At 51.7% G+C, this 21234-nt stretch overlaps 1 protein-coding gene across 2 annotated transcripts in view; it reads right to left on the reverse strand.

Annotated features, from left to right (window-relative positions):
• Nucleotides 1-17811: 17811 nt before the first annotated feature.
• Nucleotides 17812-21234, reverse strand: part of GFRA2 (GDNF family receptor alpha 2) — an 85081-nt gene continuing 81658 nt past the window's right edge. For both annotated transcript variants that reach the window (XM_081269814.1, XM_081269813.1), the window contains 2 exons: nucleotides 19986-20039; nucleotides 17812-19142 (listed from right to left, as the gene is read on the reverse strand). In XM_081269814.1, the coding sequence (XP_081125940.1) occupies nucleotides 19020-19142; nucleotides 19986-20039 (177 nt within the window). In that variant the 3' untranslated portion in view covers nucleotides 17812-19019. The remainder of the gene's footprint in view (nucleotides 19143-19985; nucleotides 20040-21234) is intronic.

A 21234-nucleotide genomic window follows, 5' to 3' on the forward strand; every position in this document is an offset into this window, starting at 1 on the left:
ATTACTGACCAAATTATAGTGTTCTCTTGTGGCATATACAAATATGTAACAAATCCCACCAATATGTACACTCATGCACCAATAAAAAAAAATGGAAAAAACTTTAAAATACTTCTCTCAGTTCCAGAGGGGGGAATAGTATCAGAATTGTATTAAATGCATAAATTAACCCCACGGGGCATGGACCTCTTTATGATATTGAATCTCTCCATCCAAAAACATGTGGGGGAGGGGTGGAAAGAGAATCAGATCCAGCTGCAGGGTCCTAAGACTGGGACAAATGTGTCATGGGGGATCAGTGACATGAATGTCAAGTCTGAATTCACACATTACCCAGCCATCCCTGATATAATAGCATCTGTGACAAAAGTTCACTCTGGCTGTTCCTACTTTCCTCCTATTATTTGAGACTTTTATAAGAGGACATAAGGGACATTGAGAACGTTTAGCAGGACACAATTAAACACATGATCTAATTTCATAATCCCCTGACATCTAGGTTAAAATTAGGATTGCTCAGGGTCACTAAGGCATAGGGATTTTCAGACGTCCCCAGAGCACAGAGCTGGGTTCAGCAGCTTGTGATGGTTTAATGCAGAGTGTCTTAGTCCAATCAGCTGCTATAACAAAGCATCTCAGCATGAGTAATTCATAAGCATCAGAAGTGTTCCACTTCTGGAGCCTTGGAAGTCCAAGATCAAGGTGCCAGCACACTAGGATCTGGTGAGGGTCTGCTCCTCATAGATAACATCTTCTATGTGGCCTCACAGCCCTCTGGAGCCTCTTTTATCAGGGCAGTAATCCCATTCATGAGGATGGAGCTATCATGTTCTAATCACCTGTGAAGGCCCCACCTCTTCATACATTACCTTGGGGATTAGGTGCAACATATGAATTTGGGGGGAAAAATATACATTCAGACTACAGCATGAGAAAGGTGGGATCACATGACAAGGACAACAGGGAGCTTGATAACAAACTGGGCTTTCAGTTCTAAAGGCTGGAAAGAGACGTATTTGTGGACAGCAGAAGTAAGCCTCAGTGTGAAGTTGAGGCCCATGAGATGAATGTCCCCTTGTCTTTGCACTCAGGCCCTGTCTCTTCCTTCCAGACACGTGAGTCTCTAGCTGGCTTTAGGGTCCACTGTATTCCAGCTGCACCAGGCTACTCAGGGAGCCCAGAGGCAGCAATGGCTCTCACTTCTGCATGCTTGAAACGCTGTTTCCTCCCCTAGGAGACCATTCCTCCTCTGCAGGCCTCTCTTGCTTAGTCTCCCAGGCACAGCTGCAATGCCTCACCACCACCAGGAAGCTACCTGACCCTTTTCTTCCTATACTCAGCCACTGTGATGGTCACTTTTATGTCTCAACTTGACTGAGCTATGGAGTGCCCAGACATCTGGTTAAACACTATTTCTGAGTCTGTGAACTTGTTTCCAGAAATGCTTAGACTCTGAATCCATAGAATAAGTAAGGGAAATCTATGTCTAATGGGTGGGCATCATCCAACTCTAGAAAAGACCCAAGAGAATACAAAGGCAGCAGAAATTGAATGCCCTCTCTGTACCTGACTGCTGGAGATGGGACATCAGTCTCCTGCCCGTGGACTGGGACTTACACCACAAGTGCTTCTGGTTCTCAGGCCTTTGGCCTTGGACTAGGATTTACATCACTGGCTTCCCTGGGTCCCCAGCAGGCAGATGGCAGGCAGATCCTGGGATGCCTCCTCAGTCAGTCTCCATAATCACATGGAGCTAATGCCTTGCAATAAATTTCATTTTACATAAATATCCTATTGCTTATTTCTCTGTGGAACCCTAATGCACAGCCTTCTTGGAGGGAGTGCCCCAGTGCTTTGTTCTGTGTACAACCCTTCACTCTATAACCACGTTGGTTTTGCATCAAAGGTCTCCACCATTGGACTCTCAGCTTCTCCAGGGAAAGAACTTCATTTGTATTCCACTGCTGAACATGTGAAAAACATCGGATTGTGTTTGTAGAAATGATAGAGCAATCGAATCAATAAGCAGGGAGCCCTAGGTGCAAAATTCCCTCCTCTGCCACTCCTGCTCACACTCACCACAACTAAGTGAACTTGGACAAGGTATTCATCATTCCTCAGCCTGTTTCCATGCTTGTAGAATGGAGAGAAGGACAATAACCCCCTGGATGGATTGTTAATAGGATTTAATAATATAATGCATCTTCAAGGCCTGGCGCACTGTCTGATGCCAAAAGAGCACTCAATGGCTGGGTGTGATGGTGCAGGCCTATAATCCTAGCAGTTCAGGAGCCTAAGACAGGAGGATCACAAGTTCAAAGCCAGCCTCAGCAAAAGCAAGGTGCTAAGCAACTCAGTGAGACCCTGTGCCTAAATAAAATGCAAAATAGGGCTGGGATACGGCTCAGTAGTTGAATGCCCCTGAGTTCAATCCCCAGTACCCGCCGCCCCCGCCATCCAAAAAAGAGTACCAATGTAGCTAATATCATGGCCACTAAAGAGATTTCAGTTAATGGGGTTTCTAGCTTGAGCTAGAAACAAAGGTGTCCCAGGGTGGGCTCAGGTGACCGTGGCATTTCCTATAAGGAGAGTTCTAGTGTACTCTGCCCCTTCCCAATAAATTATTGGCCAGAGCCAGGTGGACCGAGCCTGCCTCTCCAGATGACTCAGAGTTCCCGGATGTGTAGCCCTTCCAAGCAAGGGTCTCCCTCCCTGTGTCTGAACACATCACAGAGGCTCTGCAGTCAGGAGCCCCGTGGGGTAGAAGCACAGTCCCTGCACCATGGACTTTCGGGAACATTCATCAGAAACGCTTGCTGAACAGCAAACCCCAACTTCACATAAGGTCCCCCTGGAAAAGCGCTGTCGAAGCTCCGGTTATGTAACTGAGGCGGCAAATAATTAGCACAACTGCTCCCCAGCAGAAGTGGAAGAACACCCCCTCAGGCTCCAGCTATTCTCTAGAAGGAGACGGCGGGAAGCTGCTTACGTTAACCCAAGTATCAGGAAAGGATTCGCCTCCCTAGATCAGACTAAAATTAAAATCTTCTGAGAACAGCCTGCTAACCCAAGGGAAATGGGGACAGGCCAGGGCTTGGGGATCTTCCTGGAGGGGCTGCAAAGGCTTCTTCCCTCCCTGGGAAGGTGTGGGAGAAGACTGGAGTGTGAGGGATTATGGGCTAGTCTCCCAAACACCAGCAGGGGAAAGCCCAGGCCCTGGGCTTGGCTGCATTGAGGCCTTTAAAGGGTGTTTTGCCTTGGGAGCTCCAGGGGTTCCGCACACACTAGGCTCTGGATAAGAGGTTTCTTTTCTTTCCTTTTCACCACTGGTGGTTGAGTCTAGGGATGCTGTATCACTGAGCTACACCCCCAGGCCTTTTTACTTACTTACTTATTTTTATTTTGAAACAGGATCTTGCTAAATTGCCAAGGCTGACCTCAAATTTGCACTCCACCTATCTCAGCCTCCCCAGTAGCCGGGATCACAGGTGTGCACCACCATGCTCAGCTGAATAAAAGGTTCTGAGTGAATAATGTTTCCCTGCATCTCAGGCTCCTGGCCAGGAGGGATTTTCAGAGGACCACAGGAGTGGGAGGGGGTTAGGCCATTAGCAAAGAGGAATGGGTGGCAGGCAGGTCACTTCAACCACTGCCAACACTTGTCCACTGCCTCCTTGATGCAGGAGCAACTCCAAGTCCTCTTTTGTCCCTCAGGCCCAGGGTCCTGAGACTGGCTCTGCTGGAACAGGGGGAGATGGATTCCTCCTAGTTAAGGGCAAAGAGCCAGCTCTCAGCCCCGCGGAATGAGTTACTACCTACTCTGCAAATCAGCAAGGGTTTCAGTAGGAGCTGCTGAATGAATAGGCTGCAGTTTAAAGCCTTTGAATGGCTTTAGTTTTAATCTGGGATTCACATTTGGAAAGTCGCTAAATGCCATCTACATGTGTGTCCAGTGTCCACTCCAGGAGGCGGCAGCGTGAGTGTGGCAACAGCTGCAGAGGCAAGCCTCACCTGCTCTCTGCACACAGGCCTTCTCCGGGGCCACCATGTCCCTGCTGTCGTCTTTGCAATGCTGCCAGCTGGAGCCTTTGACTTTGACCCCAGCCCTGGAGACAAGTCAAGGCCTAAGTTGGCCCTCATCTTCCCCAATGCCATCAGGCCATGCCAGCCAAGGGCAAAGGCACTGACCTTCTTCAGAGCAAACTTCAGAGATGGTGCCCACTGCCCCACAGGGGCCCCGGCACCATGGCCACCACCAGGCACAGGGCAGAGCGTACTGACTGGGGTCCCAGGCTGCAGTGCTGGTCCCAGTCCTGTCGCTGCCTCCCATCACATAACCTCACTTACCCTCCCTGGCCTCCACCTGCTCACGTAGAATCCAAATCAAAAGAACTGGCTGATTTGCTTCACGTGGCCATATAGGGTGAGGAGAGATGAGCTCACAGCTCGGACACAGCACTTGGATGAGCGCCCCTGACTACCACAGGTCAGCACTTCAGCCCCTGCTGGCCGGGCTAGGCCTTGCTGCTTCCAGGCAATACTGGAAGCCACCTGCTGGGCCAGGCCCTGCCCATGGCCGGAAGCAGCAACACAGGCGGGGGCGGGGGGGGGGGGATTTTTATCTGGCCAGGGGCCCATGTTCCAGGCCAGTAATATCACAGCACCAGCTAGACCCCCATTTTTCCTGCACAACAGGGAGCCAGACCATCTGATCTCTACAGCTCCTCCTCCATCTCTGAGCTAATCTGCAGGCCTGGACCTTCTCTCCAGTGATATCCAGAAGTTTATTCCAGGATTCGAGAACCAATGTGCCCAACACCAAGGCAGATGGTCAAGGTACCTAAGAGGAGGCACCTGGCCTCAGGGAACGCACATTTACGTTCGACTGCCACTGCTCCCGGGACTCTCTGTCACCATCATAAAGCCTTGCTGAGCACTTAACCAGGGGCCACTCTGATCCCATTTGAACTTACATGCATTTGTGCAACTTCCTCTGTCTGAGGGAAATGTCATCACGCCATGTTACCAGAAGAACCACTGAAGGTTGAGTGGTGAAGGATTTGCCCAGGTTCCCACCGTTGTTAAATGACAGACCTCTGCATTCTCGAGCACCAGGGCTCAGTGGCTGGTGTTTCCGAAGAAGGTTTTGTGATGTCCAGAAGTTTATTTATTTCTTCATATACTTCCACTTCCACCCCCACATGATTCCAAAAAGCTTTAAAGTCGTGTTTGTGTTAAAGGTTCGCACACACAGCCCACAGAGTAGAACGGGAAGCAGAACTATACCTGAAGCCTGGACTCCATGCTCTCTTTAACCAATTGTTCATTCATTCACCATTCCTGGCATCTGTCTAAAGTGTTAGCAACAACTTCTCCTCACTGGAGGTCCTGGGATGAAAGACCCACACCCCCTCAAGGTACTTAAAATTGTGCATGTGCAAGTGTGTGTGTTCATGTGCGCACGCTGTATCAATAAAAAGGGAATGGGACAAACCGCCTGAGAATCGGCCTGAAAGCGTTCTGTTGGAGGTGAGCACAGGTCATCAGAGCAAGGAAGTGGGCCTCTTTCCCACAGGGGGGTCAGAGGCTTCCTGGAAGGATATGTACAAAGAGGGGTGTCCAAGTATTTCAGTCATTATAGCTCCAGAGCACAAAACTGAACTCTTTTTTGGTGCCACAGAACAAAGGGGAAAATACAGGGTTCCAACATCAAGGATGACTTTTCCTCCATTACAAGGGTCTGTCATATTTATCCATATTTAAGGGACATTGTCTTAATGGACAGTGTCTTGCAGAATGAGTTCCCAAGACAATGCAAACCTGTGAAGTGGCTGTGACTTAGAGCAACCTCCAATAAAGCCACGCTGGAATGGAGCCCAGGCTGCCCCCTGACTTGGCTTTCCAACGGTCAAGCTTGCTTCAGCCACTGCACCAGAAGAAAGTTGAAGTGGGCAGTGAGGAAATAAATAAGAAAAAGGAAATCAAAAGAATCAAAAGGGAACCTTTTTTTTTTATAAGAGCCTGCTATGTACCAGGCCCTGCTCATTCAATACTCCCTACTCTTAAAATCGCATGTCACTCAACTCTCTTTACCAGGGGCAAATTGAGATCTTAAAGCTAGAGCTTACAAAAGCTCCTAAAATTTGAGCTGGTCCACTTGGAGATGGCCCATCTTCATGAGTTAGCCACTCACCCCTCTCACCCACCCACGCATTAGAGGCTCTCTGGAGCTATTTACCTGGTCACCTGGTCCAATCCACTTATTTGACAGAAGAGGAACCTGAGACAAACAGAAGGCAAGTGACCTAGACCAGGACAGGGACCAGAGCCTGCTTTCCTGACCCCTTGGCAGATACTTCCTCCCTCATGCCTTGTCCCCCAGGGTCCAGCAGAAGGGCTTGCCTGCAGGAGCAGCAGGTCCTGGGACCCCCACCAATGGCTACTTGTCAGTGGGAAGGAGATTGGGAGGCCCCCTCTGCCCTTTGCCTGCCCCGAGCCTCCAGGACAAAGCCCCTGCAGTACAGCTCTGCCGGTCACACAGTGAACTCCACAGACGGTGAGTGGATCCTGGACCCCAGCTGCAGGGAGGTGGTGATCAAAATCCCAGCTGTGTTTGGTTCTGGGGCGATGCCCACCATACGCAGCAGGGACAACCAAGAAAGTAGAAAGGACCCTCCTCCCCGCCCCACCACCTCTGAGGACCTTTCCATCCACTCTTCCTCTGAGTTCTGAGTCTATGAGCAAGTCCTTATGGACCTTTTTTAAAGCCCCAGTGAGAGACTTAGGGAAATTCTCCACTGGTTGCAAATCCTCACAGAAAGCATGCCATCATGGGGCCACTGGGGGAGATGGCCCTGGACTGGCGGGCTCTCAGCTGGAACCTGAGACAGGAAAGCAAGCAGACAGGGAGCAGCACCGCCCACACAGAGTGGTCTTCCCCCAACCCTCTGCCAGGCCCAGTGGCCTCCATGGTCACCTTGGACCACAAACAACTGCATCAATACAGGGCCAGGCTGAGGAGGTCTGATCTCTGGGGCCTGGTCATTGTCCAGTCCTCTCTCCTCTGATCTGACAGTCACTCTGCATCCCCCAAAGAAATGCCAGGTTTGATTCAGAGAATTGCAAAGGAATAAACAATTCCACCCACCCTCTACTCTGTGCCAGTGAGAACTTCCATCTCTGTGCAAATACGTACCCACTAACAGTGCCACTGTCCCCCACTACAATACGGGAGCACAAAAGACCCTGTGGTGCCCTTCACCCAAATGAGATGGCTTTATGCTCAAGGAAGCAGGGCCACTTGCAGGGTCTTTTAGACTCCCCATCCCCAGGGGGACAGCACAGTGTCACACATACACTAAGAATTTTTGGTCTCCTGACTGTTAGGAAATGGAGGAAATTTGAGAGCCAGGGCTTGCTGCCCGGACTTCCTCCCTTTTCCTTTGACTTTACAAGAGGCCAGGGAGCCTGAAGTGTCCTGCAGCTAGTGCCCTTTCCTCTCATCCCTGACCCTTGGCCCCCAACGGATGCCCCTGCTCCCCTCCAGCAAGGGTTGGAGAAAGGTCGTTACCATAAGGAGGCCACCCACCAGAGTCGCCTCCTCCTGAAGTGGAGTTTGTTTGCCTGGCACATTAGGATCTTTCAATTTGATCATCCTCCAGAGATTGTTATCTATTTCCTTCCCATTTTGAGAGGCAGCTGTGGATCTCAGTTCTAATGGCCTGGTGATTTCCAACAAGTTCCTCTTCCCTCTGCTGATGGCCTTTCTCAATCACATACCTGAACAAGCAAGACTGGATGTTCCCCTCTATTATCATTAGCTCCATCTTAGTAAATAAAACCCACCTGCTCCCTCCTCCCCACTCTCCCAAGGCGCCACTTAACCCTTTCAGGCCCCGGGGAAAGTGCTAGGTAGATATTTTTCTAGCTCACCTCCCAGTTTATGTATGCAAACAAGTGGTCTCAGCAAAGGACCAGGGACTCCCTGTGCCTCCTCAGGAAAAGGCTGGTGACCTCTTGGTGGTGTTTTGGAGCTGAGACATCATGATTTCTTTTGTTGGGGGTGGGGGCAGGGGTGAGCCTGGGTAAATCAAGACTAGCAGCTGTTCAGAGGGATAGGGTGGCGAGGTGAGCTGAGAGCTGGGTTGAGAGGTGGGCTGCCGCCAAGGGACGCAGCTGAGCTACTCACACAGACGCCCAAGGCTGCAGCACAGACTCTTCCCACCCTGGAGGGTGTCATCAAACACCCTCAATCCACTCCTCTCAGTCTGAAGCGCTGGTGCTCCGCTGGGTGCGTGGAAATCTCCCTTTGCTCCATTCTCAAGAAGAGTTTGCTAAGCCAATTAGTGATTCCATGTGAGAGTTTAGGGGCTGCGTGCCACCACCTGAGAGGAGGCACCATTGCAAGGGAGGACAGAGGTGGTGGGGACTGGAAACCAGAGCCCAGGATTCTCTCTCAGCCCTACTGTTGGTAACCTGTGTGGCCTGGGGTGAGGGGCAAGTTTGAACAGTAAGGCAAAGGCATCTGAGCCCTCACTCTTCTTTGTTGTGCTTCTGCTCTTTTGTGCTAATTCGGAATCCCCCGGTGCCTCCCCTCACCCATTTTCCCTGAGCACTCACCTGAAACCCACTGACACTTTCTAACAGTCAATCAACAATCACTTGTTAAAATCCCCAAGCACTGCCCTCAGGACTAAGGATAAAGCCAGGGGTGGGGTGGAGACTATCCTGCTGTCTTGGAGCTTATTTTCTAGTGGGTGGAGGTAGATCCAAAACAAATAAATACATGCACACACGGTCAACTGCAGCATAACAATGTTTCAGTCAACAACCGGCCTTATACAATTGCAATAAAGCTGAAAAAATCCTGTCTCCTGGTGACATCATAGCTGTCACAATGCGATAGAACAACACATCGATGCAAGTGAGAACACGCCTGCTGCACCGCCAGCCGTAGGAAGGTCTAACATGACAACTACGCACAGTACCGGACACTTGATAAGGTAGTAAATTCCCATGTTACTGGTTGGTGTCTTTTCTCTACTTTTTCTTCATCCTTTTAAAGAGCTCGCCTTCATAAACAGTGGGTGTAAAGCAGCCCCCGGGGCCACCAGCAGCAGTATCGCACAGCTCACGGTCCCTGCATGGACCCATGTGGAGGATCCACCTGGACCATCTAGGTTGGTGCCAAGTGCTCTGTGACGTCCACACCAGGACCAAATCGCCCAACAGTGCAGTTCTCAGAAGGTGGCCCTGTCATTAAGCACCTCATGCTGCACATGAACACGTGTGCATCCATGGTCGTGAGTGCTTTGGAAAAGTGTTAGGAAGGGGAAGTCCTGAAGTGGGGGGTAAGGAAAGGTGCCCCTGACAGGAAAGGTCTCTTTAACTAGCTGACATTGAGTGGGGACCTGAATGAAGCGAGGGAGTGGGTTTTAATAATGAAGAAGAGCATCCCAGACAGATGAGCAGCCAGAGGTGAGCATCAGCAGGGACATGCAGGGCCCAGCAAGGAGGCCACTGGTGGAGCAGAGTGGGCAGAGGAGGGGGGCTGGAAAAGAGGTCAGAGAGGTAACCAAGGCAAGTGTACAGAGGGCCCCACAGGTCATCATCAAGGCAGGCCTCACTTCAAAGAGATCATGCTACATTTCTTTGTTTAAGCAAAATTTTGTAACTCAAGATTTTTTTTATAAACTTTTGGAGGAATCTCACTTAGAACTTCCCAATTAATTCAAGGAAGGGCCTTTTGCCCCAGATTGATGGAGAAGTGCAAAATGCACAGTGAATTTGGAGAGGCTAATTACTGGAACACATCTGCAATCCCTGGGCAAACCTCACGGGGGGGGGCGGGGAGCCAGGCTGCCTGACACAGTCGCATGTACCCAGGAGGCTTCTGTTCTCCACTCCATTCCGAGAAGCAGAAAGGACCCTCCCAAGTGGCTGGACTGAAAATTGGGGAGAAGGCAAGAAATATAAGATGGAATCAGAGGAGAGTCACCGAAGGGACTTTGGGAGGACAGTCCCCCAGGTAGCCACGACGAAGAGCGACTGTGACCTGAAGCAAAACCCCTTTCCAGACACAATGACTGCGCTAGATAGAAGGGCAAAACCCCAGCCCGGCAGGTTCCAAAGCACAGAGATGAGAGAGGGAATTCTGCAAAGAGTCTATGCTGGACCAGATTTTTAACAGGACCCAGAACCAGGGGTGCCCTAATCTGCATGCACTTGGCATACCTACAGTCCCATGCTGTGGCCCAGACCCTACACTTTTGTGCTTAAGCATTTGGGAGCTCTGGCCTGACAACAGTGGATAGGGATGGAAGTCAGTGGAGTGGCAGAGGACAACAGGACACTGAGGGAGTCCCCTGGGAAAGTCTCCTGTTCAGAAAGACTCTTGCTGCCAGAAACCAACCTGTCAATCAACCATGTTGATTATGGACAAGGTGGCACCCACCCCCTGCACCCAGCCTTAAGTCCTGCCACTATCAAATACATTCTGAAGTCCTAGATACCCAAGTCCTCACAGAGATGCCCAGGATCTGGGCCTAGGTCCAGCTTTTCCCATGAAGCACCTGGAAGAGGCTAGCCCTGCTTTCTGAATAGAGTCCGTTGCCAGGCCCAGACTCAGTGAGGCAGGTAGATCCTGTGTGGTGTGACCTTCCTAGTTCTGCCAGCTGATGGCCAAAGAACAGTGACACTCTCAGGACTAGTTCACTCCTTACCTCCCACCTGCAGCAGGTCCCCCAACAGTTGTGTCTGTCGTGTGCAAACGCTGCTTGGACTACCACAGGTTCTTTCTAGACCTGTCCTCTCCAAGGCTGCCCTGGGGCTGCCACAGTGCATTGCAAGAAGGCCTGTTTGAGCATTTCGGTGGGGAGTCATCACTGTGGTGGGACAACAGTACCCCTGGGCCACTTTTGATCATCAATAAGGGCAGGTCTCCTCTGTTAGCCCAGCATCCCCCATGGCCACCAGGCACTCCGCAAGAGACGCCCTAAGTCCCCCCCAGGAGGAAGCGTTTCAGGACCGCTCCTGTTACCCTGGCCCCACTCAGCCAGCTCTCTGACAAAATGAGAATTAAGAGTAATTGGAGGTTGCTGGGAACCCTAGAGAAGCCCTTTCATCTTCCACTGGGGATAGAAGTGACCGATGGCCTGAGCCAGCAGGTGTCAGCCCACAGAATTTATTTGGCCAACCAGGCCGGACTCTGATTTTCCAATGAAATGGAGGAAAGCAGTGGCTTTTATCCTAAATTGTCAACTCTTGTGTGGAGGGGCAGTCACTGTGCAGCCTGGGGACAAGCAAGGAAGTGTCTTTGCCAGAGGCAGCAGGAGCTTCACACCCCGGCCGCTCACCACGGTGGTTGTGCGAACTCCGGCCTGCAGAACTGGTTCAGGGAAGGAATCACTTTCTCCTGAGACTTCTCCATGACCTCTGGCTGCTGGATGGTTTCCAGGTCAAGGTGGTGGCTCTAATGTGCTCTCTCCTAGGAAGGGAGGACAGCTGGGACCGGTCATTGTTCCTCGTGGCCCCAGGGTTGGCTTCTCTAGAAATGCCGTCTAGAAGGAGTGAGGTGCGCAGTTGTCAGCCTTGCCCAGGGCCAGCGCCATGGCAGCCATCCAGGGCTCTGCCCAAGGCAGTGGTGAAAAATCGAAGCAACCAAGCAGGGTGGCAGTATTTGCTGAAAGAGAGATGAATTTTGTCTCCTTGCAAGTCATTTTGCACTGGACTGGTGAGTTGAGAAACTGCTGGTGACATGGACTCACAGAATCCTGCTGTGGAAGGAGCCTGAAGAGGAGGAGGCCCCGGGGCCCTCTCCCTTCACAAAGGAAAATAGAGTTCAGAGCAGATAAGCAGATAAGCCCAGGCCCAGCTTCCTCCCTGCACCCAACCCTTCTCCCCTCCAGCCTGAGTGGCAGCTCCACTTGTCCTTGGCCTTGGATCCTCCACTGGCACACATAGGAGAGTCTGTGCCAATTAGGGAATGAGGCCCCCTCCTCAGGGCCAAGGCCCAGAGAAGGGGCACAGATGGGTGAGCTGAGTGTGGCTGATTGCAACCCCATTCACTCTGCTGGCCATTGCACAGAGCACAGCTTCACAGTGGCACACACAGCCCCCACATCCCAGCATACCCCATGGGGTCTGTCCCACACCCCCAATACCTGGCTACCTGGTTCCTTTCTTGCACCTCAGCTCCAGCCTAAGTCCATTCCTCCCAGCTTCCTCCACCACCAACTCGGCTGTGTGTTCGAATCCCTTTCCACACTGGCTAACCTGCCCTCTCTCCCTCCACTTGGAGGCTGATTTCAGCCCCATCCATCAGCACCCTTCCCTGCTGCCACCACTCCATGTTCCAACTGCCTGAGATTGACAGCTTGGACTCAAAAGAGCCGTGCATCGGCAAACTATAGGCCATGGGCCAAGCTGGCCTGCACGTGATTTTTTGCAAATAAAGTTTTATTAGAACACAGCCTGGCCTGGACATTGAGATTTTGCCTGTGACAGCTTTTTAGTCACTGTGGCAGAGTTGGTAGTTGCAACTGAGATAATGCAGCTCACCAAAACCCGTCGTATTTCCTGTGTAGTCCTTCCTAGAAAAAGTTTGCTGATCCCTGATATACAGCAATCTTTCTGAGGTTCAGGGAAGTTCAGTGACTTAGCTAATGTCACTACCCAATAGACAGCAGAGCCAGGATTTGATCCTGGTCCCCTGACTCCTACCAGCATACCCCCAGATTTTTACTATAGGAAAAAGCACACAGAAGACAGCTCTCTTCAAAAAGCCCTGGGTAACTCAGAATTCTCCCAAAAACAGGCTCCGGATCCCTTCCTGCAGGAAGTCTCTCAGAGCCCGGAGTAGCAAAGCCCCCTCTATTTTACCTTGGGCACCACCAAGGGCCAATGGCACACCAGTCGCTCTCCCAGAGGTGCTGACATTCCCCTCAGTTCAGCCCCTGTGACTAATTGATGCTTCCTGTCCTCAGTTTTGAGCTGGTGCACTTTCTCCAGTGGCACGTCCTCTGCCTTCACGCATGGAGAGGGGACAGCCAATCAAAGGTACTCCAGAGAGCATGACATTTGGATGTTCTGTACCACGATCCCTGGTGACTCTCAGATCAAATCAGCTCTGATTTACAAATAACACAAGGACATTTCCTTTTTTGTCTCCCCACTCCTCCTGCCCTCTCGGCTCCACTTGGCGATGCTTCCAAGAGAGCAGCCCAGGGGGCTGATGACAACCGTACTCTCTTGTCTGCCCCAAATCCACAAAAGCTTCTTAGGACACAGAAAGGGGGAGGAAGGGAGAAGCTTCAAGGATGAATCTAAGAGAAGGAGCCTGTTCTGCAGAGCAGGTGCTAAGGAGTCATGGAGGCCCAGGCTAGTGGGCGCACTGGGTGAGGGAGTGTCGTGGCTGGGCGCCCACTGTGTGCCAGATGCTTAGTAGGATATCCCATGGGATTTCCACACCACTCCTAAGAGGTAGGACCAGCGTCATTTCACAGACAAGAAAACTGAAGCTCGCACTGGATATGACCTTCCAGTTGGTCGGGGGCAGATATGGAATTCAAATCAGGTCTCTCTCATTCCTAAATTTGTTCTCTCTCCTTTTAGTCAGGAGGTCCCCAAGATAAGAGCAGCCCAAGGTCAAGCCAGCAGGACCCCATCTGGTCAGTCTCCTTCCTGGAAAGGCTGCCTCCTAGCCAAAGCCATTTCCCAACAAGGTCATCAGCCATCCCAGCAAAACTAGGGGGCAGGTGCTGAAGCAGAATGCCCCCCTCCATCTTGCCCTGCCCCACCAGAAACGCCTTGAGCTGGGGGGGGGGCCTGTCTCTGAGCAGCCTCTTCCCTCCCCTTCCTTGGCCCTTCTTCCAAGTCCACACCATCCTTGATTTCACAAAGTCCTTTACAGAACTCCTTCCCCATTGCCCTGTAGGCTCCCAAAGGTACACTCAGCCTCTTGATGGCCTGTTCCTTTGACCCTGCAAGTACGGAAGATGCTGGAGAGAGTGCAGAAGCACCAACGAGCCCGGGTTAACAGGACCCTCCCTACCCGCCTGGGCAGCCACAGACTAGCACGGGCAGGGCACACACACATTCAGGGTGACAGGACATCCCAGCACAAACCCTGGAGCCAGCCCACCTGGGTGTGTGCCTGAGCACTGCCACTTATGCTCTGCAATATCTTAGGCAAGATAGGCGCTTCGCTTTGCAGCAGTCTACCCATCTGTAGAAAGGGACGTGGCACCAGCCTCTGAGTCCCGGTGGGGATCTAATAAATTAATATTCATACAATTTCAGAAGAGCATGTAGCATATGGTGAGGGATGTGAGCATGAGTTAAACCTTAAGATATACACATTTTAAAACAATTGTTTCTGGGTTTGTTTGTTTTGGTGCTGGGGATTGAACCCAGGGGCATTTAACCACTGAGCCATATCCCCAGCCCTCATTATATTTTATTTAGAGGCAGGGTCTTGCTGAGTTGCTTAGAGCCTCATTAAGTTGCTGAGGCTGGCTTTGAACTTGCAATCCTCCTGCCTCAGCCTCCTGAGCCATTGGGATTGCAGGTGTGTGCCACTGCACCTGGCCTTATTTTTGTTTGGGTTTTTTGTTTTTGTTTTTCAGTAAAACTATCAAAGCCCTGGCACAAAAACCCATTTCACACAAAATTGTGGGATGTGGCAAGGAACATTCTGGGCAGGTGATGCTCTGCAGGGCCCTGATTCTGTTCAGATCTTTGTGAAGGTTTCAAAGCCCTTTCTATTTACTTACTTGCTTCAACGTATATGAGGAAGTAGCACAACTGGGTTTTTAGAAAACTCATCACAACTGAAGTATTCAAAGCTGACACCCAGCAGGCTGGCCACTCTCTCATTGTCCAGAATATTGGAGGCACACTTCAAAGAGTGGTGGACACCCTGGACAGGAAAACCAGGCAGAAGGCTTAGCTCCCACCTCAATTCATCTCAGTGTCCCTCTCCTCTCTTCAGTACATGTTTAGTCAAAAAGCACTTCAGTCATCATCTAATGCAACTTTTTAGGTGACCCAACCAAGGTCAAACAAGGTGACAAAATTTCCCACATGTGACTAGACGCCAGTCTTCCTGACATTTAGCCCCACCACAAAGAACGTGAACACCTTATTTACCAGTTTGGGTTCCAAAAGACGATTACCTACTCCCAGGGAGACTCAAAAGAATGGACACTATGCTATCTATTTACATTCCCTGTATTAGCATGGAGCACGTGGACAGTTTTATCCTCTGATGTCCCAGCCCCTTGGCTGATTCAAACTCACCTCACAGATCAGAAAATGCTGGCAAAGAGTTTCTCCAACCAGGAGGCAACACTGATCCTTTGCTCTCCTGTGAGTAAGGAATCCATGTTTCACACAGGTATTCTGGTGGTCAGTGGCCAGAAACTAGGGACACACACACACACACACACACACACACACACACACACACACACACAAAGACCCTTTGGCGTGAGGTTAACCGTAGCAGGTGGCCCATCAGACTCTGGGAGCCAGTTAGCAGGCCCAGCCCTGAGGAGCGTAAAGCAGGGCTGCTGGGTGGGTACCTCAGTGAAGAGGTGAACAGTGACAGGAGTCTGGGAATGGTAACCATCCTGGTAGGTCCAGAGTTGGTTGACCTCAGGAAGGTCTGGTGGAGGAGATAGCAGAGCCCAGCGAGGGACTGAGAATCCCAAGCAGGGCTTATTTCCCAGAATGGCCAGAAAGAGCAGGACTTGGCCCAGGTCTGGGAAACCTGTGTTGCCATGCACATTAGAAAGGGCCAGGGTGCCAGGAACTAAGATGATCCCCTGTGACTAGTCTCAATACACAGCAGAGGCTTGGTTATGGGAACCACTGGCAGGTCACCGAGGGGACAGCAACCCTGCTCCCTTCATGTCCAGAACTCTGAAGTCCTCCATGGACCTCCCTAGGCCTCCCACTGCAGATCTCCCTGGCCTGGCCTGAGTGGCCCCCATGAATTAAGAGGAGGGCCATGGAGGCAAGGGCCAGCAGAAAGCTGTCTATGCTCCTGCCTGGGCATAACTGCCCATGCTGGACGTTTCCCCGACAAAGAGAGGAACACTCCTATGTGGCTTCTGATTTGGCAACGTACTGGGGCCAGAGCACAAGCTAAGATGGCCTGGCAGACAGATGAACGCCCCAGATGAGCCGTGGCAGCGAAGGAAGCCAGCCTACACCCCTTGCTGACTGAGCTCAGTGCACAGAGTCTGTACTGCACATGGGTGTGTTCTGCCCAAAATAACTACCAATTAAAATCTATCCCTGGTGGTCCCTGCCAATTTGCTCCTGGTCCCACTCCTGTTTCTCTGCCCTTGTCTGTTCCCCAACCCCAGTCTCAACTTCTAGGCCCAAATGTCCTAATGTTACTAAGGGTCATTCTCATCATTAAATCAATTAACATTAAGATAGGGACATTAGATTCTTCCCAGACTTATTTACATATTTTTAGAGGAACACAAAAATTGGCAATCTTCTCAAGCAAAGGAATAATTGCTTAATAATAAACTGTCAGCATGGATGAGGAAATCTTGTCAGCCAGAGTAGAGCTGCCCAGTGTCCATTCCTCCGTCATGATGGTGCCTCAATTTCCTTGTGGGATACCTGCCCCCTTACCTAGCCCAAGGGCTTACTTCCTGTTAGGAACGTCGGTCATGACACATCCCCCCTCTCCCCCCCAAGAATAGTGGGGGGAAGGCGTAAGGCCCCATCCAGCCAGTAGACAACAGTTGCTGGTCACTGGTCACTGACCCTGTAGATCCTGCCTTCTAACCCTTCAGCTGTGCCCTGGTCCTTCCCTCTGGGAACCTCCTCCCAAACCTCCCAATAAGTCCCTGTTTGAACTAGCCAGTCTCTCCTATTTGCAAGGAACACAGAATTCCAGGTGGACATCAGTCATCCTGTCCTGCAGTAAGGCCAGCAGAGGCTGGGAAGAGAGATGGCTGCTCACTGTCCTCCCTCCAGGCAGAGGCTGGAACACAATCTGCTGCAGCGTGACCACCGTGAGCAGATGTTTCTGACACATGTGCAACCAGAAACCAAAGCTGTTTGATTGGACCCAGGGTCAGGAGGCTGGAAAATGACATCCCAGCACCAGGAGTGACAAGACGGGATCACAGGAAGCCCTGAAGGCACAGGCCAGCCTTCCCCTCTCCCTCCTGCCACCTTGTGCGGGCACACACAGACATGTGTGCACACACAAGTACACCCTGCTGCTCTCCAGGGAGAATCTCCAGAAGAACACGGCAGGCCCAGTGTCTGGGAAGACTGGGTGGCAAATAGAAGGATGGATGGATTGTTCTCTTGGACTCAAACACTGATAGTGGTCTTCCTTCTCTGATGGGAACCAGGAGGCCAGGTCCCTGCCTTCTCCATGACACACCTGGATCAGCCCAGGGGTCCCAGGGAGAGACGCCCTCCACTCTACACAAGGCAAACCATACCCAAGGTGACAACAAGCCACCACTCCCTGCTAACGGCCACCTCTCCTTTCCCTGTCGGGGAGCAACAAGCACTCTAACTAACCGGGAAGGCGAGGTAGGAGAGAACAAGACCCCACAACAGCCTAGCTGAGACCCTCAAACCTGCAAGTATGAAATCACTGCATGGGATCATCATCCACCGACCCTGGGACACACGGGCAAGACCTGTTGGGGTCCAAGTGGACACACACATGCACATACACATGAATGTCCCCAGCCCCATTAGGAACACCCAGCAGGCAGCAGGGGCCAGGAACGCAGGGGGGGCGAAGGCACACAGCAGTGAGGCATGAGGCAACTTTGCTTCCTAGTATTTTATTGGAGCCTTGGTTAAGCGTGATGCGCATCAGGAGTCCCGGCCACGGCCCGCGAGCCCAACCGCAGCGGGGCTCCCGGGTCGATTTCCTTTTTTTCCTTTATAGACAACATTATTAAAAAAAATAAACTTTACAATAATACATTTTCGCTCATCTGTGGGGTATTATTTCGATAGTTTTGTTTCTTAAAAAAAGGAAAGAAAAAGGAAAGCACAGGATATAGGTACGTGGACATGTATATACACATGTGGAGAGAAGGGGCCTAGTGGACACAGCTGACGATGTCTCCAGAATGAGGAAAGAGGGTGGAAATGAGGAGGGGCAGGAGAGAGGAGGAGCGAGCTCGAGACCAGAGTGTTGCAGACACACGTCCAACTGTGGCCTCTTCTGCCCACTTCAGCGGTCCCCAAGGGGAAGGCTCGCCAAATGGACCCACAAGAAACAGAGAAGCCACCGAAGCATCATTTCTCTTTGACTTCAAAATTCCTGCCACCAAGGAGGAAGCGGCTTCCTGGTGCCCAGGGTTTGCTCCCTCCCTGCAGGGGAACTCCCAGGCAGGCCGAGAGGCCCCAGCCCCACAGGCCCTACAGCCAGGAGGACCCAGCGCTGCCACAGGGGCTCCACGCACACACAGACCCACCCTGAGGGCAGTGGGGGAGGACAGGCTATCTCCATCCTTGAAGCCAAGGGGAGGGCTGATAGGGCCCAACTGGAGGCACGTGGCCAGCTCCATTTCCCCCCTGACCGATGCCCTCGCTGGTCCCCCAGCAGGTCCCCAGAGTGGGCAGCTCCAGAGCAGTTGCCACTGTCCTGTCCCCAGCCTGCATTGGGCACAGCACAAGTCCCTTCGGCAGTGGGGGTCTCAGCTTGGTCTCTTACTTCAGAAGGGTCCAGAGAGAAAAACACCAGGAGACAGTGAAGGGCATTTCTAGAGCCTTGTGCCCCTCAGGGCCGAGTGTCCCTGAAGCCAGGGGACCTTTGGGCAGCTCTCAGGCTCCCCACCTGCTGGTCTGTTTGGTTTAGAAAAACTTCTCCAGAGAAGGAACCTGGGAGGAGACAGGTTCAGAGACAAGGTGGGGGGATTTTTTTGCAAGGGGTGTGTGTGTGTCTGGGAGCGTTTCCACTTTGCCCGGCGGGAGCTCTCCTCTGTGCCGTGGGTGGAGATCTTGAGATGCGTTCCCAGGGCCTACAAGGCCCACTTCAGCAAGAGGAGCAGGAGCACGGTCAAGGCCGACGAAGGCCTGGCTCTGCAGGGGCCTGAGTTAGGTCTGATCACCTTGTTGCTCCCTGGGATGATGTTGGTCGTGAGCTGAGTCCACGGCAGAAGGGAAGACAGAGAAAACAACAAAAATCCCGTCAGTGGCCTCGGCTCCAGCCTCCTCCAGCCCTGCCCTCCCTGGCCACCGGACACCCTCCCTTGCACTCTGAAGGCAGAGCCAGGCTTCGAAGGGAAGGGCAGGAACAAAGTGATGCTCTGTCCCCTCTGGGCTCCCAGCCCTCAGGTCAGGACAAGTGAACAGAAGTCCCCAGAGAACAGGCTGCACCTCCCTGCTTCAGGGCGGAGGATGCTGTACATCCTGTGGGAGGGAGATGGCATAAAGACCCCCAAGGAGAAGCTCCAAGGTCCACAAGGACTTGCCTCTGGAGAGGAGACGAAAGGGAAGCCACTTTCTCCCCATTTCTGAAACTCCTCCTCCACGAATCCTTCCCTACGCGTCTCTGACTGAGCCACTCTCTCCTTCTGCAGAATCTTTGACCATCTTCTCACCTAAGCTACCATGGTGGCATATGCACTCCTATGTGTGTGTGGGGGGGGGGGAGTTCTTCAAGGAAGGGACCGTGTCCTTTTTCATTTCTGTATCTAATAAATATCACAGGACCAGTGCTGAGCAGGTGCTCGCTCAATATGTTTGTCTTTAAAGATAAGGAAAGTATGGGAGGGTCTCTCCCTCAAGGAGATAGCCACAGGTCCTGACTAAAGCCTTTGCACTCCCCAGGCCCACCCCAGAAAAGGGAGTGCCCACTCAGTCCAGGAGGGGTCAGAAGATCAGCTGGCCCAGCAACTGGATTCTAGAGTTCTAAGTTCAAGGCTCGCCTAGAAAACAACCCCCAGTTTCCTGCACCTACCCACCCCCTTCCTGCCCCTACTCACCTCTGTAAAGCACATGCTTAACTCTTTGGAGTTATTGGCCTTCAGTCCCTGCTCCTGTGGGAGAGAAGCACTAGTTAGGAGAAGGCACCATGCTTTTTCTGGCCTGGCTTCCACTAGCGACTCCAATAAGGCCCTGCTATAACAATGCCATCACTGTTAGCACTGCTAAGCTGAAGGTGCATAATAAAGACCTCTACTGAGCCCCTGCACCCCTGAAGTCCTCATCAATTAACTCCTGGCTCCTCAGGGCTCCTGGGAAACTGAGCTCTAAACCTTGCTATCCAGTTTGCAGCATTCTGTAAGAACTAGCTGTCTGCATGTCTGTCTGCCTACTCAGAGCTCCTCAAAGGCAGGGACCAGATCTCCTTTCCTTGCACTGAGCTGTGATTTGGCTCACAGCTCAATTAGTGTTTTAGTAGACACATGCATGCATGAATGAATAAATGAATTAATGCATCAGACCAGAGATGGCATCTGAGAGCCAGCTCCTGTAATTTTTGCCATCACTCCAGGAAGGCTCTATGGACAAAGATCATGAGCCCGCATCTGGGCTCAGGAGAGAAAAAAAAAATTGTGATTGATTAGTGATGTCTGCCACTGGTACATGTTAGGTGGACAGCTAGAAAATGTGCCAGGCCATTTTCACTCCCAAACAGATGTGCAGCACCTGGGAACTCTGTAGACAAGATGAAGAATGAGAAGGGCAGGTTGGCATCGTGGTCATTCCAGGATTCTCTGCCCTGGCATAACTACTTGGAAGCAGGACCACAGAGTGTGCATGAAGAACAGTGCTTTGTTACCACCATCATGAGAGAGACCCATGGGAACCAGCTGGGGGATATGGCCCTTCAGATGGCTTAGTTCCCAAGGCACTTGTGGGGAAGCTCTGGCTGCCAGGAGCAACTGGGAAGCCCAAGAAATTATGCCTAAATCACGACTCTTGGCCAAAAGTATCCATAATTCTTTGGACATCGTAGGCAATCGACCACCCATGCATCTGGTCAGCTAAACAAGGCCCCAGCTGTCACACAGAGACCCTGGCCAAAAGCAGTCACTGCCAGTGGTAGAGACAGAAATGTGGTGATTAGCACAGCAGGAATGGAACCAGACTCAACCCAAGAGGATCCTATTCAAGACCAGGTACCTGTGTCTCCAGGTGCCAAGAGGTGGTACCAACTGCTTTCCTCCATGGGACATATTCCCTTCGGTCCTTCCAGACCAACCACTAGATTCTCCTCCTTGGGACATT

Source organism: Spermophilus citellus (assembly GCF_964194105.1).
Source record: "Spermophilus citellus genome assembly, chromosome: 16".
NCBI lineage: Eukaryota > Metazoa > Chordata > Mammalia > Rodentia > Sciuridae > Spermophilus > Spermophilus citellus.